The sequence below is a fragment of the Pelophylax lessonae genome (assembly GCF_965119305.1).
Source record: "Pelophylax lessonae genome assembly, chromosome: 2".
NCBI lineage: Eukaryota > Metazoa > Chordata > Amphibia > Anura > Ranidae > Pelophylax > Pelophylax lessonae.
The window spans coordinates 730923434-730948943 of record NC_138769.1 but is presented as its reverse complement, the minus strand read 5'-3'; the positions used below and the strand labels follow the sequence as shown (position 1 = coordinate 730948943).

At 46.8% G+C, this 25510-nt stretch overlaps 1 protein-coding gene across 1 annotated transcript in view; it reads right to left on the bottom strand.

Moving 5' to 3' along the window:
* The window catches only part of TRIM3 (tripartite motif containing 3), a 54048-nt gene extending 28907 nt beyond the window's left edge, over positions 1-25141 (bottom strand). Inside the window, exons 1-4 of the mRNA XM_082248516.1 lie at positions 25036-25141; positions 20330-20474; positions 5670-5907; positions 5417-5568 (exon numbers count right to left, since the gene is read on the bottom strand). Of these exons, the coding sequence (XP_082104642.1) occupies positions 5417-5568; positions 5670-5907; positions 20330-20442 (503 nt within the window). The 5' untranslated portion in view covers positions 20443-20474; positions 25036-25141. The remainder of the gene's footprint in view (positions 1-5416; positions 5569-5669; positions 5908-20329; positions 20475-25035) is intronic.
* Positions 25142-25510: the final 369 nt, after the last annotated feature.

Here is a 25510-nt window from a genome sequence, read left to right as displayed (position 1 = left end):
CGCCTGTAATCTGCCCAAAAAGAAGCTCATGTACTTTTTTGAGCGTTGGGTGTTTTGCTTAAAACGTCAAAATGCTCAGATGTGAACAGGGGCCATTGAAATGAATAGGATTTGTCTTGTTGGGCGTTTTTTGAGCTGATCCTAGAGCAGAAAAACTCCCCAAAAACGCCCCAAAACGCCTACATGTGAACTTAGCCTAAGGCTACATTCACACCTGAGCGTAGCGTTTTCCGCGCGTTTTTTACCGCGATTTACAGGCGTTTTTTTGTGCAGGCGTTTTTAGATTGAATAGAGACCAATGGAAAATGCCTGTAATCTGCCCAAAAAGAAGCTCATGTACTTTTTTGAGCGTTGGGCGTTTTGCTTAAAACGTCAAAATGCTCAGATGTGAACAGGGGCCATTGAAATGAATAGGATTTGTCTTGTGGGGCGTTTTGAGAGCTGAGCAGAAAAACTCCCCAAAAACGCCTACATGTGAACTTAGCCTAAAAGGAGCCCGTTTTTTTTTCTCTTAAAAATAGAAGAGCTCACTGAGACAAGAATCCCATAATATGGGGAATCACACTGGTTTCTTTTTTTCACAATTATTTTTCACCAGTCCTCCCCTCACCCCCCCTTTTTTTTTTTCTCTTCTTCTCATGGGGAAAAACAAAGTTCATTATTCTCAGAAATGCCATATTTTTATGTATGTTAAACGTGATTTATATGTCTTTCTTTTTTTTTTTATATATATATATATATATATATATATATATATATATATATACATATACATATATATATATATATATATATATATATATATATATATATATATATATATATATATATATATATATATATGTATGTTTTATTATTTGTATTACCGTATTTTTCGGACTATAAGGCGCACTGAAAATCCTAAAATCTGATCAAAAACCAGCAGTGTGCCTTATAATCCGGTGCGCCTTATATATGAACCTTGAGTATTGAAGGGATCTCAAAACAATTTCTGTTTCACATTGATTGATGAACTCCGATACGGAGGATGAAGAGTTCGAAAGGTTTCATGGAAGATGAATAGAGCCTACTGTAAAATAAAGCTGTTTAAGGGCTCTTTCACACGGCCGCTCCGTGTGTCCGCAAATCATCCTATTTTTTTGCGGATGATTTGCGGACATAATGTAGGTCAATGGCATTGCGGATGTCAGCGGAATACCATCCGCTGACATCCGATTTTCATCCTTTCAGTTCTGTTCCGTTTTTTGGAACGGAACAGAACCCTATTTTTCCTCCGTGTAAAAAACGGAAAGGAAGGAAAATCGGATGTCAGCGGTGTCATCCACTGACATCCGCAATGCCCATAGACTTACATTATGTCCGCATATCATCCGCAAACGGATGGGATGATATGCGGACTTACGGAGCGGATGACACAAATGTCATCCACTCCGTGAAAAAAAAAAAAAAAAAAAAGTCCCGCAGCGGAGCTTTCACACGGAGCGGCCATGTGAAAGAGCCCTAAAAGTTTAATAAAAGTGAGTGATTTTTTTCTGTATTTTTTTTAGTGTTTTGATTCTTTTTAGGCTGCGTTTAACCACTTGCCGACCGCCGCAAGTACATATACTGCGGCGGTCAGCCCCTCACAGGCAAAGTGACTTACCGGTACGTCACTAGCCTGTGAGGCTCTGGGGAGCGAGCGCGCCGCCGGAGGCGTGCTCCAGCGCGGTCACGGAACCCCGCGCGCGCGTGAGCGGCAGACCCGATGTCCGCCGCTCACTCACGATCGTCCGTGACAGCGGGAGAAAGGCAGACGGCTAATGTAAACAAAGCCGCCTGTCATTCTCCCCTGTGTAGGAATGGTGATCATACGGTTCTACTATGTAGGACCGTTGATCACTGTTCCTACACCTCAAGCCACAGCCAATCACAGTTAGAATCACGCCCCTAGGGACACACACAGCCCCTCCCTCTCAAAAAAAAAAAGTTAACCCCTTCACTACCAGTGTCATTTTTACAGTGACAGTGCATATGTATAGCACTGATTACTGTAGTAATGTCACTGGTACCCCCAAAAGTGTAAAAAATGTCAGTCAAGGGTCCGATCTGTCCGCCGCAATGTCGCAGCCCTGCAAAAAAAAAAAAAAAAAAAAAAAAAAACGCAGATCGCCGCCATTACTCGTTAAAAAACAAAGAAAAACAAAACAAAAATGACAGAAATATTTCCCTTTGTTAGTAAACGCGATAACTTTTGCGCAAACCAATCAAAATACGCTTTTTGCGATTTTTTTTACCAAACATATGTAGCAGAAAACAAATTGGCCGAAAATGTTAAAAAAATGTTGATTTTTACATTTTTTTGGGGAATTTCATATAAAAAAAATGTTAAAAATATTGTTATTTTTTTTAAAATAAACGCTATTTTTGTTATATATTATAGCGCCAAAAGTAAAAATCGCACAGGTGATCAAATACCACCAAAAGAAAGCTCTGTTTGTGGGAAAAAAAAGGACATCAAATTAGTTTAGGTACAGCGTCGCACGACCGCGCAATTGTCCGTTAAAGTCACGCAGCGCTGAATCGCAAAAAGTGGCCTGGACGTAAGACAGCAAAATCCTCCGGTGGTAAAGTGGTTAAAAGTTTAATAAAAGTGAGTGATTTTTCCCTGTATTTTTTTTAGTGTTTTGATTCTTTTTAGGCTGCGTTTAAAGGCTACGCCAGTCCATGAAAAACGTTTGCAAATCGAGGACCTGCCAGTAAACCCCGTGCGGATCAACGTTGCACAAAAAAAGTGCGCCTTATATTCCAGTGCGCCTTATATATGAAAATAGTTTAAAAATGTACTGTTAACTGATACTGCGCCTTATAATCCGGTGCGCCTTATGGTCCGAAAAATACGGTATATGTATTGTAGAAAATAAATTAAAGATATTAAAAAAAAAAAAAAAAAAAAAAAAAAGGAGCCCGTGTCATTCCAGTTTTTACAGAATTATCATGCACACGATGCTGAAACTTGAATTAGGACATTAAGGGCTCTTTCACACGGGCGGTCCGATCAGATCCGCCTGTCAGTTTTTTAGGCGGATCTGATCGGATCCTCTATGCAGCTCTATGGGGCAGCGGATGTCAGCGGAGACACCTCCGCTGACACCCGTTGCCATCCGCATCCGATCCTGTCCGTGAAATCCGGACGGATGGAAACCCTATTTTTCCATCCGTTCAGGGATCGGATGAGAGCGGACAGGTGGTCCGCTCTCATCCGATCCCCCATAGAGAGCAGCGGGGGCTGTGACACCTCCCTCTCCGCACTGCAAGCGGAGACGGCGCTGTCATCCGCCGGCTCAGCGGGAATCGGCGGATCGATCCTCGCTGAGCAGCACGGATCCGCCTACGGAGGCGGACCGTGTGAAAGAGCCCTAAAGTGTAGGTCCAGTCAAAACTTTTTTTTTTCTTTTCAGTTTCGATGGAGTGGGTAAGGATTAGAACCCCTGTATGGTTTTTACTGCTATCCAGCGCTTTATTAATGAGATTTTCCCTCAAGTCCTGTCCTGTTGATAACGTTTCACCAGTCAGGAGGTGAGAGAAGATCAGCATAAAAACGCTTTTTTAGTAGCGTAGAAGCTAGAACCCCTGTCAGATTTTTATTTCCATCTGTGTCCCTGTTGCTGATTATGCCCTACTTCCTGACTGCCATTTTTTTTTTCAGGTAGCACGTACCTTTTTTGATAGGTACCTCCTCCTGCTGTAGGACCAGTCTCACTGCTCATGCAAGCACAGTGGGAGGCTGTCTGGGATTCATCAAGTCGTCGCAGGTAGTACCCAAATCAAAGATGGTGGCACTAGGGACCTACAGCTATGACAACAGCTAAGCCATGACAGCGCTGGACTCCATGGACTGGTAAGTACTTGACAGTGAAGTGGTGTGAACTGAACAAATAGGACGTAAGGCAATTTGTCTTGTCCGTGCATTGGGACTGGGCTGAGCAAAGTCGCCTAGTGCAGCCTATTGCATTTGGTACAAATAGAACCTGGGTCTTGGTAAATGCAGTCAGTGACCACATAAGATCACTCCAGAGACTTGTCACTGAAGCAACAGGCCGTTCTGTAAATAATAGAATTTTTGTAAGAACTTACCGTAAAATTATTTTCTCTGAGTCCTCTGACAGTCGCCGCCCCCACCCCTCTTTTGGGGTTCATGGACCTATATACTGCTTGCTACCAAACTGAATTGGGGATGCTGCTAGCAGGGGGGGTATTGGACCAGAGGGACAGCCCCCTGTAGGTGTGTCTATACAAAGGTTTTGTGAATGTTTGCTAACAAAATCTTCTGCCTAGCTTACGCCTGTGGATAAGACCAATACCCAGTAGTGAAGACTATGAGTGGGCGGCGACTGTCAGAGGAGGTAAGAGAAAATAGAATTTTTGTAAGAACTTACCGTAAAATTATTTTCTCTGAGTCCTCTGACAGTCGCCGCCCCCACACCTCTTTTGGGGTTCACGGACTATCTACTGCTTGCTACCAAACTGAATTGGGAATGCTGCTAGCAGGGGGGTATTGGACCAGAGAGAGTGGACATATCCACAGGAGTGGACATCCCAGTAGTGAAGACTGTATGAGTGGGCGGCGACTGTCAGAGGACGTAAGAGAAAATAGAATTTTTGTAAGAACTTACCGTAAAATTATTTTCTCTGACAGTCGCCGCCCACTCATACAGTCTTCACTACTGGGTATTGGTCTTATCCACAGGAGTGGACATCCCAGTAGTGAAGACTGTATGAGTGGGCGGCAACTGTCAGAGAAAATCAAATTTTTGTAAGAACTTACCGTAAAATTCTTTTCTCTGAGTCATCTTACAGTCGCCTCCCCCCACCCCTCTTTAGGAGTTCATGGACCTATATACTGCTTGCTACCAAACTGAATTGGGAATGCTGCTAGCAGTGGGGTATTGGACCAGAGGGACAGCCCCCAGTAGGTGTGTCTATACAAGGTTTTGTGAATGTTTGCTAACAAAATCTTCTAGAAAAGAAAGAAAGAGGAGGCGCAAACACCTAGTGCATTACCCGTGGTCAATTTGCAAATTGTTTAATAAAAAATGCCAAATGCATACTCACAGACGTAGAGATAAAAACATGTTACAAGAATCCACCATGTGTGAACTGGGACACGTCCTTCAGTCAGGACCGCTAACGCGTTTCGGGGGTCAGGCCCCCTTCCTCAGAGCTGAATTTTTGTGTTTTTGTAACAAAATCTTCTGCCTAGCTTACTCCTGTGGATAAGACCAATACCCAGTAGTGAAGACTGTATGAGTGGGCGGCGACTGTCAGAGGACGTAAGAGAAAATATGTTTATGAGACAGATCCTGCTGCCTCCAATCATGGTGGATCTACCTCAGACACAGCCCACCAAAGAGATGACCTGAGCCCCCTTCGCCATTACCTGCCCTTGATGTTGTCCAGCTGGCTGCGGAGTGACGCTTTGTGCTGCTCTAGAACGTCTTTCAGCGGGACGGTGCAATGCTCTCTGTGTTCTCCCTCCGTGCATTCTACACACATGGCGGTCTCGCAGGGTCCGCAGTAATACTCCATGGTCTGCAAGAGGACAGAGAACAGACTCAGTGACCGACGGGGGGGGGGGGGGGGGGAGAGAGAAAGCTTTTCTACATTAGATCTGCAGAGGGTGCTGCACCTACCTTGCCCTGGTGGTTGGGGCAGGAAAGCGGGGTACCAGAGGGGTGTCCCTCTCCTGGAAGCACGCTTTGCTCCTGGCGGCCGCCGCTCTCCGGGCTGCGTTGGAGAACCTCCATGAGGTTTGTGATGAAGAAGTTGTTCTGCAGGGCGGACACCCCCCGTTCTGGGAGGATGGAGGTCTGGCGGCATACTGGGCAGGAAAGGGTCAGGCTCTGCGGCGGGATGTAGCTCTGCAGGCACCTGCAGAACCAAACAAGAGAATAAGGAGAGCGTACAGAAAGGAGCCCAACACTCTAACACAACAAGTAAAACAATAGAGGTAAACCTAGTCAGTGGATCAATAAAAAGGGATATTAGGAATTTCCCCCAAACATAACTAAAGAAGTGGTGCTGTGCAGCTTTTAGCCCTACGTCGGTTCGCGCAGGAGGGGCTGCCTGCTGCAGTATATCTGCGGCGGGCGGTCCGGAAGCGGTTAAATAACATTTTGTGCCCGTGCCTGTACTGTATATAAAAGATGCTAATTTCCACTGTATCAGAGCGTCTCCCGGCGCTCACGTGACTTCTCGGCTCTCTGATTCTCTTCTGCCCTCCTCCCCGGATGACGTTAGCAGGAGTGATCGGCCCCACCCGCGGGGGAGAGCAGAGAGACGAGGAGTCACAGGAGCCCCGGGAGACACTCTGATACAGTAGAAATCAGCATGTTTTATATACAGTACAGGCACACAATGTTATACAACAAAGGGAATGGCATGCTTATACTGTACTACACCACTTTAACAATGTGAGTCTAATACTGCTCATACAGTGCCTTTACGAAAGTATTCGGCCCCCTTGAACTTTGCGACCTTTTGCCACATTTTAGGCTTCAAACATAAAGATATAAAACTGTAATTTTTTGTGAAGAATCAACAAGTGGGACACAATCATGAAGTGGAACGAAATTTATTGGATATTTCAAACTTTTTTAACAAATAAAAAACTTAAAAATTGGGCGTGCAAAATTATTCAGCCCCTTTACTTTCAGTGCAGCAAACTCTCTCCAGAAGTTCAGTGAGGATCTCTGAATGATCCAATGTTGACCTAAATGACTAATGATGATAAATAGAATCCACCTGTGTGTAATCAAGTCTCCGTATAAATGCACCTGCACTGTGATAGTCTCAGAGGTCCGTTTAAAGCGCAGAGAGCATCATGAAGAACAAGGAACACACCAGGCAGGTCCGAGATACTGTTGTGGAGAAGTTTAAAGCCGGATTTGGATACTAAAAGATTTCCCAAGCTTTAAACATCCCAAGGAGCACTGTGCAAGTGATAATATTGAAATGGAAGGAGTATCAGACCACTGCAAATCTACGAAGACCTGGCCGTCCCTCTAAACTTTCAGCTCATACAAGGAGAAGACTGATCAGAGATGCAGCCAAGAGGCCCATGATCACTCTGGATGAACTGCAGAGATCTACAGCTGAGGTGGGAGACTCTGTCCATAGGACAACAATCAGTCGTATACTGCACAAATCTGACCTTTATGGAAGAGTGGCAAGAAGAAAGCCATTTCTTAAAGATATCCATAAACAGTGTCATTTAAAGTTTGCCACAAGCCACCTGGGAGACACCAAACATGTGGAAGAAGGGGCTCTGGTCAGATGGAACCAAAATCGAACTTTTTGGCAACAATGCAAAACGTTATGTTTGGCGTAAAAGCAACACAGCTCATCACCCTGAACACACCATCCCCACTGTCAAACATGGTGGTGGCAGCGTCATGGTTTGGGCCTGCTTTTCTTCAGCAGGGACAGGGAAGATGGTTAAAATTGATGGGAAGATGGATGAAGCCAAATACAGGACCATTCTGGAAGAAAACCTGATGGAGTCTGCAAAAGACCTGAGACTGGGACGGAGGTTTGTCTTCCAACAAGACAATGATCCAAAACATAAAGCAAAATCTACAGTGGAATGGTTCACAAATAAACATATCCAGGTGTTAGAATGGCCAAGTCAAAGTCCAGACCTGAATCCAATCTAGAATCTGTGGAAAGAACTGAAAACTGCTGTTCACAAACGCTCTCCATCCAACCTCACTGAGCTCGAGCTGTTTTGCGAGGAGGAATGGGTAAAAATTTCAGTCTCTCGATGTGCAAAACTGATAGAGACATACCCCAAGCGACTTACAGCTGTAATCGCAGCAAAAGGTGGCGCTACAAAGTATTAACTTAAGGGGGCTGAATAATTTTGCACGCCCAATTTTTCAGTTTTTTATTTGTTAAAAAAAGTTTGAAATATCCAATAAATTTCGTTCCACTTCATGATTGTGTCCCACTTGTTGATTTTTCACAAAAAATTACAGTTTTATATCTTTAGGTTTGAAGCCTGAAATGTGGCAAAAGGTCGAAAAGTTCAAGGGGGCCGAATACTTTCGCAAGGCACTGTATATATTAAGGCAAAATGTAACACGTTGTTCGTCTTTCAAAACGTTCATAAACCAGGTTACTCTCAAACCAATGTATTACTGTACTGTGCAGAATCCATACATACAGAATAGGAACAGATACTGAGAATTACTCCCGGGCATACAGGACAAGAGAAGTGGTACTGTGCAGAGTCCATACATACAGAATAAGAACAGATACTGAGAATTACACCCGACATACATGACAGGAGAAGTAGTACTGTGCAGAGTCCATACATACAGAATAAGAAGAGATACTGAGAATTACTCCCAGCATACAGGACAAGAGAAGTAGTACTGTGCAGAGTCTGTATATATCGCAGGGGTACAAATTGTACTTGTGACACACAAATACTCATGAGAAGTAAAAGTCTAGAAAAGGGAAGTCTGGAGATGATCCTCCTGTGTCGGTATCTATAAATGTCCCTCATTGTCTGAACTTCCCTTAGTAACTTCCTGTGTTTGGGGGGGGGGGGGGGGGGGAGCATGCTATAGTAGTTCCTCATAGTTTACAGAGTTCCTCATAGTTTGGAGAGTTTCTCAAGTTATATGAATGACAGAACTTCAGCAGTGGCCTACACGTGGCTTCCTGTTTAAAGTAGAACTCTAACCTCCCCTTAAAAAAAAGTGCATATCTACAGTGCCTTGAAAAAGTATTCATACCCCTTATAGTTTTCCACATTTTACCATGTTACAACCAAAAACATAAATGTATTTTTTGGGGTTTTATGTGATAGACCGACACAAAGTGGCACATAATTGTAAAATGGAAGGAAAATGATAAATGCTTTAAAGAATATTTTACGAATAATTATCTGAAAAGTGTGGTTGCATTTGTATTCACCCCCTTTACTCTGATTTCCCTAACTAAATTCTAGTGGAACCAATTGCCTTCAGAAGTCGCCTAATTAGTAAATAGAGTCCACCTGTGTGTAATTTAATCTCAGCATATTATACAGCTGTTCTGTGAAGTCCTCAGAAGTTTGTTAACCACTTGCCTTCTGTGCACTTAAACACCCTTCCCATCCAGGCCAATTTTCAGCTTTCAGCGCTGTCACACTTTGAATGACAATTGCACGGTCATGCTACACTGTACCCATATGAAATTTTTATCATTTTTTTCACACAAATAGAGCTTTCTTTTGGTGGTATTTAATCATCTCTGGTTTTTTTATTTTTTACAAAAAAAAAAAAAAAGAAAAAAAAAAAGACAGAAAATTTTGAAAAAAAAAAAAAAAAAAAAAAGTTTTTCTTATTTTCTGCGAGTAAATTTTGAAAATAAATTTTTCTCCCTCACTGATGAGGCGGCACTGATAGGCTGCACTTATGGGCACTGATGAGGTGGCACTTATGGGCACTGATGAGGTGGCACTTATGGGCACTGATGAGGTGGCACTTATGGGCACTGATGAGGAGGTACTAATATGCCGCACTGATGAGCGGCATTGATAGGCGGCACTGCTGGGCACTGAGAGGTGGCACTGCTGGGCACTGAGAGGTGGCACTGACGGGCGGCACTGATGGGCACTGATAGGCGGCACTGATGGACACTGACGGGTGGCACTGATGGACACTGACGGGTGGCACCATCAGTGCCCACACTCAGTGCCCATAGTGCTGCCAGTCAGTGCTCATCAGTGCCTAGAAGAGCAGGCACTGATGGGCACTGACTGGCAGCACTATGGGCACTGATTGTGGGCATTGATGGGGGCACTGATGGCGGGCACTGTGGGCACTGATGGGGGGGCAAGGTGTGTGGTTTTTTTACCTTCAGTAATCAGGGCACTGGTGATCAGTGCCCTGATTACATTTGTCTGTGTCCCCAGCGGCTGTCGGCTCCCCCTTCTTCCTCACACTGCAGTGTGATCGGAGCGCGCGGGGGGGGCGTGTCACTGGAGGCCGTTTAAAAACGGCCTCCCGAAAATTCGAGTCCACGCTGCAGCCGTATATAGGCTGTAGCGCGGATGGGAGGGGGTTAAAGAACCTTAAGCCTCGTACACACGTTCAGATAATCGTTCGCATTTTGTTGCATGATACTAATATCGAATTCAACAATGCGTAAAAAACGTATGATTTTTGTCGTACGTTTCGGGAAAAGCTTCCTGGTTGCGTAGCTACGTATCAGATGGTGCAAAACAAAAACAATGGCAGCCAGGCTTTTTCCGTGCTATTTTAGTGTTTCTGATCATGCGCGGTCTTCGTTGATCGATTTTTAGCGAACGCATAGCGTACTGATGAAACGATTGTCGTTCGCAGGGCTATCGTACGACAGAATTTTTCCTGTTTGTCCCTTCAGATGTTGTTGGACAAACTGTCGTGATCGGCTGTCGAAAGCTGTGTACTGACGATCAGATTATCGTGCGATCAGGTCGAAAGCGAGTTTTATCATACGATTATCGGAACGTGTGTACGTGTTGGTGAACGTGCAGCATCGTACAGGCCAAGGAACACAGCAGACAGGTCAGGGATAAAGTTGTGGAGAAGAAGTTTAAAGCAGGGTTAGGATATAACAAAAATATCCCAAGCTTTGAACATCTCACGGAGCGCTGTTCAATCCATCATCTGAAAATGGAAAGAGTATGGCACAACTGCAAACCTACCAAGACATGGCCGTCCACCTAAACTGACCGGCCGGGCAAGGAGAGCATTCATCAGAGAAGCAGCCAAGAGGCCCATGGTAACTCTGGAAGAGCTGCAGAGATCCACAACTCAGGTGGGAGAATCTGTCCACAGAACAACTATTAGTCGTCCACTCCACAAATCTGCCCTTTATGGAAGAGTGACAAGAAGAAAGCCATTGGTGAAAGAAAGCCATAGGAAGTCCCAATTGCAGTTTACGAGAAGCCATGTGGGGGACACAGCAAACATGTGGAAGAAGATACTCTGGTCAGATGAGCCCATCTGAATTGAACTTTTAGGCCTAAAAGCAAAAAGCTATGTGTGGCAGAAAACACTGCACATCACTCTGAACACCCCATCCCCACCGTGAAACATGGTGGTGGCATCATCATGTTGTGGGGATGCTTTTCTTCAGCAGGGACAGGGAAGCTGGTCAGAGTTGATGGGAAGATGGATGGAGCCAAATACAGGGCAATCTTAGAAAAAAAAACCTGTAGAGTTTTCAAAAGACTTGAGACTGGGTCAGAGGTTCACCTTCCAGCAGGACAACGACCCTAAACATACAACCAGAGCTACAATGGAATGGTTTAGATCAAATGACCCAGTCACAGTCACAGTCCAGACCTAAATCACATTGAGAATCTGTGATAAGACTTGCTGTTCACAGACGCTCTCCATCCAATCTGACAGAGCTTGAGATATTTTGCAAAGAAGAATGGGCAAACATTTCACTCTCTAGATGTGCAAAGCTGGTAGAGACATCCCCAAAAAGACTCGCAGCTGTAATTGCAGGGAAAGGCGGTTCTACAAAGTATTGACTCAGGGGGGTGAATACAAATGCTCCCCCCACAGTTTTCACATATTTATTCGTAAAACATTTTATAACCATTTATCATTTTCCATCCACTTCCCAATTATGTGCCACATTGTGTCGGTCGATCACATAAAATCCCAATAAAATACATTTACATTTTTGGTTGTAACATGAAAAAATGTGGGAAATTTCAAGGGGTATATATTAGAGATCGATTGATTATCGTCAAAGCCGATCTAGCGAGGACCGATATGGACTTTCCCTAAAATATCGGAATCGGCCTTTTTTTTACCGATATTGCCGATATTTAGGGAAAGTGCTGTACCGGAGTGATGTCTGCAGCTAGAGGCATCACCCCGGTACCGGTGTCCATAGCCGACGGTCGGCTGTCTTGTAATGACAACCGATGTGGCTGAGAAGCCGCTCAGCTGTCATTCCAAGGAGCGGGAGGGGACGTCCCCCCCCCCCCCCCGCCGCCTTCGGTGGCTCGCCCGGGTCTCCCATCCCACCGGAAGACCCGGGAACCCTACCTTCACCGCCGCCGTCTGACCTGGTCTCCATCTCTTTGAATTCGGCGCCGCCGCGTGCCCGGAAGTGATGTCATGACATGAAATCACTTCCGGGTACTGGCGGCGCCGAATTAAAAAAAACGTACAGCATTCAAAACAGCCAAACTTGGCGTTTTGAATACTTAAGTGCCGAGGAGGGGTTTGGCGTCTTTTAGACCCCCAGATCCCTCCACCACAGTACCTGTAGACATTAATGTAATGTTCGAAATTATCGGCAGATATCGGCCGATACCGATACCCGATGACCAAAATATTGGTATCGGTGGTAAAAAAACAATATCAGTCGATCACTAGTATAAATACTTTTTCAAGGCACCGCACAATTCAACACCAACACAGTGGCTAAACATTTGCATGAAAAAACTAGACCTAAAAAAAAAAAAAAAAAAAAAAACACAAAGTCGAACACTTTTTTGAAGACGCTAGCCCCGGTCAGAGGCTGAAGGGGACACAGAGCAGCAGCAGCAGCTGGATTGCACGAGTCACTATGGGTGTATGTTACTGGCACAAACAGGTCCTGTAGCCTTGGGATAATCAGTGCTGTGTGTGCGACGCTGTATAAGCTTGGCACAAGCCTTGAGTACACTGAAGTTAGTACCTCAAATTTGTCTTGCTATAAATCAATGTCCACCCGAAAGAGGCCTGGGGAGGGCACAGTTAAAAGGGAAACTACGATGCCACCATCAGGCCTTGAAGGTCCTAGCCATATTTCCTCTGTGTCTACTCCCCCTGAAGAGCCAGAGGCAGCTAGCCAATCTGAGCCATTACAGTTGTCAGGCACAGTAGCTACTCCAGGTGCTTCTGCCATAACCTACGTCACTAAGGACGACTTGCCATTGGCATTAGCCAGCCTTGAGGGTAAGGTATCTGGCATGATTTCAGCATCTCAAGGGGAGAGGAAATGTGACAGATCCCTCTCACCTGAGCCACCCCCTGAATCAGTTCAGGATTGGGCAGAGGATGTGGAAGAAGTAGCTGATGGTGACCCTATGGAAGGTCAAGCTGAGGTTTCCACTTCTGGGGAGTCAGGGTCAGAGGAGTCTTCATCAGCCTCTTAAACCCAGAGATTGTTAGTTCAGTCTCTTACTGAAATGGTCTGGACACAAATTTCCTCCCTTGGAGACAGCTGAAGTCTCTTTTCATCTCTAGGCTCATTGTGCCCTCCTCATAGTCCTCGGACGTTTCCCATACATCCACTCTTGGAGAAAAGTAACTAATAATGATTGGGATCATCCTGATAAGATTTTTTGTTCCTCCTAAAAGGTTTTCTCTATTGTATCCTATGGAGAAAATGTTTACTAAGGAATGGAATATACCCACTGTGAATGCTGCCATTTCTTCGGTTAACCACTTACCGCAAACTGACGTAGATCTACGTCGGCAGACTTTGAGGGGGTACCGTGGTTTGGTAACGACCGATGCGGCTCAGGAGCCGCTCAATCGTTACCCGTCCCACCAGGAGCCCCGAGCACCCAGCTGGCGCGTCCGCCGGCTGGATGGAGTCCCGATCAAAGCCGGAAACGCCTTTGATCGGGTCTCCGATGACGTAACCCGGAGGCGGCGTCCATGACGTCACTTCCGGGTTAGTGTGCTGCAAAAGGCGGCAAATTTAAAAAACGGCTGTATGCAAAAACGCTATTTTCGGCGTTTTGCATACAGGGAAGTGTAGTGGAGGGGTTTGGGGTCTTTTAGACCCTCGATCCCTCCATAAAGAGTACCTGTCACTACATATTGGTGTCACAAGGGATGTTTACATTGCTTGTGACAGCAATAAAAGTGATCAGATTTTTTATTTTTTTTTTAAAAACCTGTAATAAAATTAAAAAAAAAAAAAAAAAATTAAACAGGAAAAAAAAAAAAATTAGCCGCCCCCGTCACTGTTAGCTCGCGCACAAAAAAAGAAGATCTCTCTTTCTGGCGTTGGACCAGCTGAGGGCCCAAAGAGTGATAATGGAGGTTCCAGAGAACGAAAGGTTCAGGGGTTTTTGCTCAAACCTGTTCATAAACCCCAAACCAAACGGGAATGGGAGACCTATTCAGGATCTCAAAGCTGAAAACCAGTTTCTGAACGTTCGTACTTTCCGTATGGAGTCAATTCGTTCAGTCATAGCCTCCCTGCAGGGAGAGGAGTTTCTAGCATCCATAGACATTAAGGATACATATCTTCACATGCCTATGTTCAAGGATTTCTACGCTTTGCAGTAGAAAACCGTCATTTTCAATTTGTGGCCCTGCCCTTCGCGTTAGCCATGGCTCCAAGAGTGTTCCTAGCTCCAGTATTGGCTGTTCTAAGGTCCCGAGGGATATCTGTAATAGGATATCTGGATGATCTATTACTTATAGATCGATCTGCTTCGGCTCCAAGCCAAAACGTCCTCCAGATAGTACAGTTCCTAGAATATCTGGGTTGGATGCTGAACTTGGCAAAGCCAGCATTACAGCCGATCCAGAGTCTGCAATATCTGGGTTTCCTTGTGGACACAGTACAGGCAAGAGTATTCTGGTCAACAAGAAAGGTCACAGACCTGAAGGATTTAAGCCATGTCTCTGCACTTCCTGTTTGCCAGATTATTGTAATCTCTCCAGCCAGTATCTCACTCCTGTCTTCCCTGCTGCCGTCCATATTTTGCTACCACTCGTTATCAACCCTTAGATTGTTCCTCGACTATGCTTCCACCTAATCCCAACTTGCAAATACTTGTTACTGACCTTTGGGCCGTTACCGACTACACTTCGGTTTGATCCTTACCTGCCTTATCCGCTACTGGACCCCCAGCTTGCTCACCTGAGGACCACGACCTGGTGCTAACATGCAGCAAAATCCATCTCCACTATCAGGAGCTCTCGTAAACAGCAGTTAGTATCTAAGACTCTGCACCGCAGTTGAGCCTGAGTGATCCGCAAGGGTGATTGCCTGTATACTTATCCTGCTGGTCAGTAATAGTCCCACTACTGCTATAGCAACTGGTCTTCGAGCCTGACCCCTGATCGTGACAACATGTCTATGAAGACATCAGTGTCTTACTTCACATCAACACCATGGTGTACACGTCTATGAAGGCATCAGTGTCTTCACATCAACACCATGGTGTAAACTAGGGATGCACCGAAATTTCGGTCACCGAAGTTTTCGGCCGAAAATGAGCCTATCCCATTTCAGCCGAAAATGGGTTAAACATGCCGAAATGAATGGCCGCCGTGAGGAAGGAGGAGGGCGCAGCGCAGGTTTGAAAAGTCCCGCCTCTGGCCGGCCGCCCGCCTCCCTGTGATGTCACTACTACTACGATGTGCATGAATGAACTGACACACCGGGCGGGAGGGCGGGCGAGCGGCCGCTAATAACCATAACTATGTGAGCGCTTCACTTCACTGTCAGGCATGTATCTCCTCTGACAGGGAAGTGAAGCTCACATAGTTATAGCCATTAGCAGCCGCTCGCCCTGCCGCCCGGTGTGTTAGTTCATTCATGGACAGATCGTAGTAGTAGTGACATCACCGGGAGGCGGGCCGCCGGCCAGAGGCGCGTCTTTCGAATGAAGGACACCGGAGGAGCAGAGTGTCTGACAGTAAGGACACTGAGGCGGGGGGGGAGCTGAGGCGAGCTTACCATTGGTATTATGCAGCATGAGAGGGTTAATGTATTGCCACTGCTGGTCACTGATGCATTAGTGACCGACCAGTGGCAGTTAATTAACCCCTTTGTGCTGCATTAGTGCAACCAGTATCAGTGTTAATTAACACTGGTTGCACTGATACTGGTTGCACTAATGCAGCACAAAGGGGCTAATTAACTGCCACTGGTCGGTCACTAATGCATCAGTGACCAGCAGTGACAATACATTAACCCTCTCATGCTGCATAATACAAATACCATTGGTAATTAAATTAACCTCTTGCCAACCCATCACAGTACTGTGATAGGGTGGCAGCGACAGGTGTACGTCGCTGCCTGTTTTTGGTGTATGCCCCTCTTATATCTATTTTAAAATTATTTGGGGGAAAAAGTCATTTTCGGTTTTCGGCCAAGGGCATCCTGCATTTTCGGTTTCGGCCCAGAATTTTTATTTCGGTGCATCCCTAGTGTAAATGTCTATGAAGACATCAGTGTTTTAACTCACATCAACACCATGGTGTACACGTCTATGAAGACATCAGTGTTTTACTTCACATCAACACCATGGTGTACACGTCTATGAAGACATCAGTGTCTTCCCATCAACACCATGGTGTACATGTCTATGAAGACATCAGTGTCTTACTTCAGATCAAGACCATGGTGTACACGTCTATGAAGACATCAGTGTCTTACTTCACATCAACACCATGGTGTACACGTCTATGAAGACATCAGTGTCTTACTTCACATCAAGACCATGGTGTACACGTCTATGAAGACATCAGTGTCTTACTTCACATCAACACCATGGTGTACACGTCTATGAAGACATCAGTGTCTTCACATCAACACCATGATGTCTATGAAGACATCAGTGTCTTACTTCAGATCAAGACCATGGTGTACACGTCTATGAAGACATCAGTGTCTTACTTCAGATCAAGACCATGGTGTACACGTCTATGAAGGCATCAGTGTCTTCACATCAACACCATGGTGTACACGTCTATGAAGACATCAGTGTCTTCCCATCAACACCATGGTGTACACGTCTATGAAGACATCAGTGTCTTACTTCACATCAACACCATGGTGTACACGTCTACGAAGACATCAGTGTCTTACTTCACATCAACACCATGGTGTACACGTCTATGAAGACATCAGTGTCTTACTTGACATCAAGACCATGGTGTACACGTCTATGTAGATGTCAGTGTCTTCACATCAATAAACACAAAAAAATTTTAGGCGCTAGTCCTTAATACAGATTCCTGCTTGGTCATAAACCCAGATGTTGTTATACTATGGCTATGGTTTGATTATAATCAATTGCACCTAGGCTGCCCAATCCTTAACACGGGATGATGTTCAAAGACTGTCAATAACAAAAAAGAAGGATGGCTAGCTGGGTCCTGTGTGCGGCCGCTACACAGACCCAGAGCCGATATGTACTCCGTGGCCAGGTCCTCCGCAGTAGCCGGAAATGGCGCGTGGGTGACGTCACCGGAAGTGACGATCAGGAGCTCAACAGGAAGCCGGGCTGGATCTTTGGAGATGACTTGCAAGCTTCTGTTTGCCGCTGACTTGGGACATCCGGGATTACCTTTTTTCATATGGCAACACCTGATGCAATTGGATTCCCCCAGTTTACCATCAGGGTTCCCAACAGCACCCCAAGGAGATCGGGAGACTACTGGACTGGTTTGGAAGACTGTTTATATTATTTATGTCTATTTCTGCATTAAACTTTCATGGTTCATCCTGAGACAGATCTTTGTCCAATTTCTACACAGTAATTCTCTTTATGTGCACAATAGAGCGCCCTCCTTCTTTTTTGTTATTTACTTTACATCAAGACCATGGTGTAAACGTCTATGAAGACATCAGTGTCTTCCCATCAACACCATGGTGTACATGTCTATGAAGACATCAGTGTCTTACTTCAGATCAAGACCATGGTGTACACGTCTATGTAGGATGTCAGTGTCTTACTTCAGATCAAGACCATGGTGTACACGTCTATGAAGACATCAGTGTCTTCACATCAAGTATATTAGGGATGCACCAAAATTTCGGCCACCAAAATTTTCGGCCTAAAATGAGCCTATCCCATTTCGGCCGAAAATGGGTTAAACATGCCGAAATTAATGGCCGCCATGAGGAAGGAGGAGGGCGCAGCACAGGTTTGAAAAGTCCCGCCTCTGGCCGGCTGCCCGCCTCCCTGTGATGTCACTACTACTACTACGATGTGTATGAATGAACTGACACACCTGGCGGGAGGGCGGGCGAGCGGCCGCTAATAGCTGTAACTATGTAAACCTTCACTTCCCTGTCAGGCATGTATTTCCTCTGACAGGGAAGTGAAGTGCTCACATAGTTATAGCTATTAGCAGCCGCTCGCCCGCCCTCCCGGTGTGTTAGTTCATTCATGGACAGATCGTAGTAGTAGTAGTGACATCACCGGGAGGCGGGCCGCCGGCCAGAGGCGCGTCTTTTGAATGAAGGACACCGGAGGAGCAGTGTCTGACAGTAAAGATGCTGAGGCGGGGGGGGGCACTGAGGCGGGGGGGGGGGGGGGAGCTGAGGCGAGCCTACCATTGGTATTAGTATTATGCAGCATGAGAGGGTTAATGTATTGCCACTGCTGGTCACTGATGCATTAGTGACCGACCAGTGTCAGTTAATTAACCCCTTTGTGCTGCATTAGTGCAACCAGTATCAGTGTTAATTAACACTGGTTGCACTGATACTGGTTGCACTAATGCAGCACAAAGGGGTTAATTAACTGCCACTGGTCGGTCACTAATGCATCAGTGGCCAGCAGTGGCAATACATTAACCTCCTCATGCTGCATAATACGAATACCATTGGTAATTAAATGAACCTCTTGCCAACCCATCACAGAATACTGGGATGTATAAAAAAGGGGATTCACTCCAGAAATAAAGAGATTATTCTCCCGCTCTACAAGACTCTGGTCCGGCCACATCTGGAGTATTCTGTCCAGTTCTGGGCACCGGTCCTCAGGAAGGATGTGCTGGAACTGGAGAAAGTCCAGAGAAGGGCAACAAAAATAATTAGGGGAATGGAGGACATCAGCTATGAGGAAAGACTACAAGCACTGAACTTATTCTCTCTGGAGAAGAGACGATTGAGGGGGGATATGATATCAATGTACAAATACTGTACTGGTGACCCGAGCATAAGGAACAAACTATTCAGAGAAAGGAGATACAATAAGACACGTGGCCACTCACTAAAACTAGAGGAAAGGCAGTTTAACCTTAAAGTGCGTAAGGGGTTCTTTACTGTCAGAGCAGTAAGGATGTGGAATTCTCTTCCACAAACAGTGATATCCGCAGGGAGCATCGATAGTTTCAAAAAACTATTAGATGGGCACCTTAAAGACCACAACATACAGGGGTATACAATGTACAACATACAGGGGTATACAATGTACAACATACAGGGGTATACAATGTACAACATACAGGGGTATACAATGTACAACATACAGGGGTATACAATGTACGGGTAACAGCAAACACACACACACACATCATAGGTTGAACTGGATGGACTGATGTCTTTTTTCAACCTCACTAACTATGTAACTACATATACTGTGATAGGGTGGCAGCGACAGGTGTACGTTGCTGCCTGTTTTTGGTGTATGCCCCTCTTCTATCCATTTTAAAATTATTTGGGAGAAAAAGTCATTTTCGGTTTTCGGCCAAGGGCATCCTGCATTTTCGGTCCAGAATTTTCATTTTGGTGCATCCCTAGTGTGCACGTCTATGAAGACATCAGTGTCTTCCCATCAACACCATGGTGTACACGTCTATGAAGACATCAGTGTCTTCCCATCAACACCACCGTGTACACGTCTATGAAGACATCAGTGTCTTCCCATCAACACCACGGTGTACACGTCTATGAAGACATCAGTGTCTTCCCATCAACACCACGGTGTACACGTCTATGAAGACATTGGTGTCTTCCCATCAACACCATGGTGTACACGTCTATGAAGACTTCAGTGTCTTCACATCAACACCATGGTGTACACGTCTATGAAGACATCAGTGTCTTCCCATCAACATCATGGTGTACACGTCTATGAAGACATCAGTGTCTTCCCATCAACACCATGGTGTACACGTCTATGAAGACTTCAGTGTCTTCACATCAACACCATGGTGTACACGTCTATGAAGACATCAGTGTCTTCCCATCAACATCATGGTGTACACGTCTATGAAGACATCAGTGTCTTCCCATCAACACCACGGTGTACACGTCCATAAAGATATAATCCGCCTCCTTCTCAAACCTTCTTAAACCTATACAATGAAGTCTGCTTAGAACATTATGACCAGTGGCTATTATTTACATTCCACCCTGGCCAAAAGAGCCAGTCTTCAGATTAAGGACCACATAAAGGAACCGATGAACACTGCCTATAGGTCCAGTGCAATTATCCATCAATAAATCCATACTAGCCAAAAAGGTAAATGGTACATGCCATCAGAGATCTATAGAATGTCATTTAGTCAGGAAATAATAGGAACCATCCATGGAAACATGCACTCACCTCTCACAGAATGTGTGTAGACACGGCAGGACCTTCGGAATGTGATAGCGCTCCAAGCAAATACTGCAGACGAGGAACTGCTTGTCAATCTGACGCACCACTGGGCTCGCCATGGCTGTATTTACACAGTGACCTGTTTAATAACCTAAGCAGAAAAAGGCAAGAGAATGAAAAAAACAACATCTGAGAAAAATGGGACACGGAACAGATTACATGGTGGACAGAGTGGGAGAGAATGTTCTAAAGGTGGACAGAGAAAAGGAGAGAATGTTCTAAAGGTGGACAGAGAAAAGGAGAGGAGGCGGCTGTACAAGGCAGGTGGATAGAGGGAGTCCTTTCTGTATCGTACTGCCTACTCTTTTCATCTCTTCCTTGTTGAACCTCTTCTACTTTACATTGCAGATAGGTGGATGGAGGGAGAGGAAGCTCTATAGGACAGATAGATAGACAAATAAGAGGCTGCACTGGGTCAAAGGAGAGAGGAACTGGAGGCTCTACAGGACAGACGGATAGAGGAAAAAGAACAGTCTACAGGACAGACGGATAGGGGAAAAAGAACAGTCTACAGGACAGACGGATAGGGGAAAAAGAACCGTCTACAGGACAGACAGATAGGGGAAAAAGAACCGTCTACAGGACAGACGGATAGAGGAAAAAGAACCGTCTACAGGACAGACGGATAGAGGAAAAAGAACCGTCTACAGGACAGACGGATAGAGGAAAAAGAACCGTCTACAGGACAGACGGATAGAGGAAAAAGAACCGTCTACAGGACAGATGGATAGAGGAAAAAGAACCGTCTACAGGACAGACGGATAGAGGAAAAAGAACCGTCTACAGGACAGACGGATAGAGGAAAAAGAACTGTCTACAGGACAGACGGATAGAGGAAAAAGAACTGTCTACAGGACAGACGGATAGAGGAAAAAGAACTGTCTACAGGACAGACGGATAGGGGAAAAAGAACCGTCTACAGGACAGACGGATAGGGGAAAAAGAACCGTCTACAGGACAGACGGATAGGGGAAAAAGAACCGTCTACAGGACAGACGGATAGAGGAAAAAGAACTGTCTACAGGACAGACGGATAGAGGAAGAGGAGGCTCTACAGGACAGATGGATAGAGGAAGAGGAGGCTGTACTGGGTCAAGGGATGGTGGAAGTGGAGACTCTACAGGATGGATAGAGGAAGAGAAGGCTCTAGAGCAGTGATGGGGAACCTTGGCACCCCAGATGTTTTGGAACTACATTTCCCATGATGCTCCTGTACTCTGCAGTGTAGTTGAGCATCATGGGAAATGTAGTTCAAAAACATCGGGGGTGCCAAGGTTCCCCATCACTGCTCTAAAATATAGATAGGTATCTACAGAACAGAGGGATAGAGGAACAGGAGGGCTCTACAGGTTGGACAAACAGAGAGAGGAGGATCTACAGGACAGACAGATAAATAAAGAGGAGGATGTACAGGACAGACGGATACAACCTGTATAGGAAGAAGGGTTATGGGAAGAAGAGGCTCTACAAAACAGTCAGAGGAAGAGGAGGCTGTACAGAACAGATGGATAGAGGGATGGAATAGATTAAGAAAGTGGAGGCTCTACAGGCTTGGGTAGCTATAGAAAGAGGAGGCACTACAGGACAGACAGAAAGAGAGGAGGCCCTACATGACAGGCAGACAATGAGGAGGCCCTACAGGTCCATGTACAGAGGAAGAGGAGGCTCTATAGAGAAGGATATCGGAAGAGGAGGCTATTACAGGACAGATGGGTAGAGGGAGAGGAGGCTGTACAGGATAGGTGGATAAAGAGGAGGCTGCACAGGACAGGTGAATAAAGGAAGAGGAGGCTGCACAGGACAGGAGAATAGAGGAAGAGGAGGCTGTACGGGACAGGAGAATAGAGGAAGAGGAGGCTGTACGGGACAGGAGAATAGAGGAAGAGGAGGCTGTACGGGACAGGAGAATAGAGGAAGAGGAGGCTGTACGGGACAGGAGAATAGAGGAAGAGGAGGCTGTACGGGACAGGAGAATAGAGGAAGAGGAGGCTGTACGGGACAGGAGAATAGAGGAAGAGGAGGCTGTACGGGACAGGAGAATAAAGGAAGAGGAGGCTGTAGGGGACAGGAGAATAGAGGAAGAGGAGGCTGTACGGGACAGGAGAATAGAGGAAGAGGAGGCTGTACGGGACAGGAGAATAGAGGAAGAGGAGGCTGTACGGGACAGGAGAATAAAGGAAAAGGAGGCTGTACGGGACAGGAGAATAAAGGAAGAGGAGGCTGTAGGGGACAGGAGAATAGAGGAAGAGGAGGCTGTATGGGACAGGAGAATAGAGGAAGAGGAGGCTGTAGGGGACAGGAGAATAGAGGAAGAGGAGGCTGTAGGGGACAGGAGAATAGAGGAAGAGGAGGCTGTAGGGGACAGGAGAATAGAGGAAGAGGAGGCTGTAGGGGACAGGAGAATAAAGGAAGAGGAGGCTGTATGGGACAGGAGAATAGAGGAAGAGGAGGCTGTATGGGACAGGAGAATAGAGGAAGAGGAGGCTGTATGGGACAGGAGAATAAAGGAAGAGGAGGCTGTATGGGACAGGAGAATAAAGGAAGAGGAGGCTGTATGGGACAGGAGAATAAAGGAAGAGGAGGCTGTATGGGACAGGAGAATAGAGGAAGAGGAGGCTGTATGGGACAGGAGAATAAAGGAAGAGGAGGCTGTATGGGACAGGAGAATAGAGGAAGAGGAGGCTGTATGGGACAGGAGAATAGAGGAAGAGGAGGCTGTACGGGACAGCTGAATAGAGGAAGAGGAGGCTGTACAGAACTGATGTGTAGAGGAAGCAGAGGCTGTACAGGACAGATAGAGGATAAGGAGGCTCTACAGGAAAGAGACTAAAGGAGAATCAGGGTGAATGTATAGGATGACATATAGGAGGCTGAGAGGGGGGAGGAGACACAGACATCGATGGAGGCTAGATTGAAACTATACACATATATATATATATATATATATATACACAGTGAGCTGTATGGGAGGCCACAGGGATGGAGGCTGGAGATGGGGGGAGGCCACAGGGATGGAGGCTGGAGATGGGGGGAGGCCACAGGGATGCAGGCTGGAGGCCAAAGGGATGGAGTGTGGAGACAGGTAGAGGCCAAAGGGATGGAGGCTGGAGGACACACAAACACAGATTGGAGACTGGAGATGGGTGCCGGATACCGTTGGAGGCAGGCGGAGGACACACAGACAAGGATGAAGGCTGGAGATGGGTAGATGGCACAGGGATGGAGGCTGGAGATGGGTAGATGGCACAGGGATGGAGGCTGGAGATGAGTGGAGGACACAGGGATGGAGGCTGGAGATGAGTGGAGGACACACAGACAGAGACTGGAGATGGGTGTAGGACAGTGGTCCTCAACTCCGGTCCTCAGGGCCCACTAACAGGCCAGATTTTAAGTATTACCTTGGGGAGATGCAGACTAGAATACTGCAATCACTGAGCAGCAAATATCACCTGGGATGTATTTCAGTTATCTTGAAAATCTGGCCTGTTAGTGGGCCCTGAGGACCGGAGTTGAGGACCACTGGTGTAGGAGACACAGATGAAGGCTGGAGATAGGTGAAGGGCACAGGGATGGAGGCTGGAGCTGGGTGGAGGACACACAGACAGGGATGGAGCTGTGTGGAGGACAAAGTGACAGGTATTAGAGGCTGGTGATGGACACACAGACGGAGACTGGAGATGGGTGGAGGACACAGGAATGGAGGCTGGAGATGGGTGGAGGACATAATGGCAGGTATTAGAGGCTGGAGATGGGTGGAGGACACAGGGATAAAGGCTGGAGAAGGACAGATGAAGGCTGGGGATGGGTGGAGGACACAGGGATTGAGATGGGTGGAGGAGATAGTGACAGGTATTAAAGGCTGGAGATGAGTGGAGGGCACAGGGATGGAGGCTGGAGATAAGTGGAGGACTCACAGACACAGATGGAGGCTGGAGATGGGTGGAGGCCACACAGACATGGATGGAGCTGTGTGGAGGACAGGTATTAGAGGCTGGAGACGGGTGGAGGACACACAGGTGGGGGCTGGAGATGAGTGAAGGACACACGGACATGGGCGGAGGACCTAGTGACAGGTATTAGAGGCTGGTGATGGGTGAAGGACACACAGACAGGGATGGAGCTGTGTGGAGGACAAAGTGACAGGTATTAGAGGCTGGTGATGGACACACAGATGGAGACTGGAGATGGGTGGAGGACACAGGAATGGAGGCTGGAGATGTGTAGAGGACATAGTGACAGGTATTAGAGGCTAGAGATAGATGGAGGCTGGAGATGGGTGGAGGACACAGGGATAGAGGCTGGAAATGGGTGGAGGACTCACAGACATGGATGGAGCTGTGTGGAGGACATATTACAGGTATTAGAGGCTGGAGAAGGGTGGAGGACACACAGGTGGGGGCTGGGGATGGGTGGAAGGAGATGGGTGGAGGAGATAATGTCAGGTGGAGGGGGATGGGTGGAGGATATACTGACAGGTGGAGGGGGATGGGTGGAGGATATACTGACAGGTGGAGGTCGGGGTGGATTGTGGGTGGAGGGAGTCAGTGACAGGAGGAGGGGGATGGGTGGGGGACACGGAGGGTGGAGTCGGATGGTTCAGGGTGCGGTAGGTGAGCTGTCGGTGGGTGGGGGAGGGGTCGGTCGGTCGGTACCGGTGGGTCTCCTCCGCTCAGGCCTCCCCGGCTGCCATTGTAGCGAACAGCTGAGAGCGGCGACGTCACTGCAGCGACTCCCATCACACGACCCCGCTTACGTCACTGGGCTCCGCCCTCTGACGCCGTGACCTCACCCGCTCGGCGCCCATTGGCCGCTTCAGATGCGGTGGGAGAGCGGGAACCGCGATAGGAGAACCCTGACTGACAGAGTCCGGGGCCCCGCCTCCCGGACCGAGACTTCCGGTGTGAGCGACGTCACCCTTTCACCTCACCTCACCTCTCTACCTCCACCTCACCTCCGTCCTACCTCCACCTCACCTGTATGATATATCCAGCACTCCTCCCTTCACATCTTCATCTAACCCCCTCCTACACCCCCCCCCTTCCTCATCTCAGCCCCCCCCCCATCCTCATCTCAGCACCCCCCCCCCATGTCCTCATCCTAGCACCCCCCCAGTCCACCATCATTGGA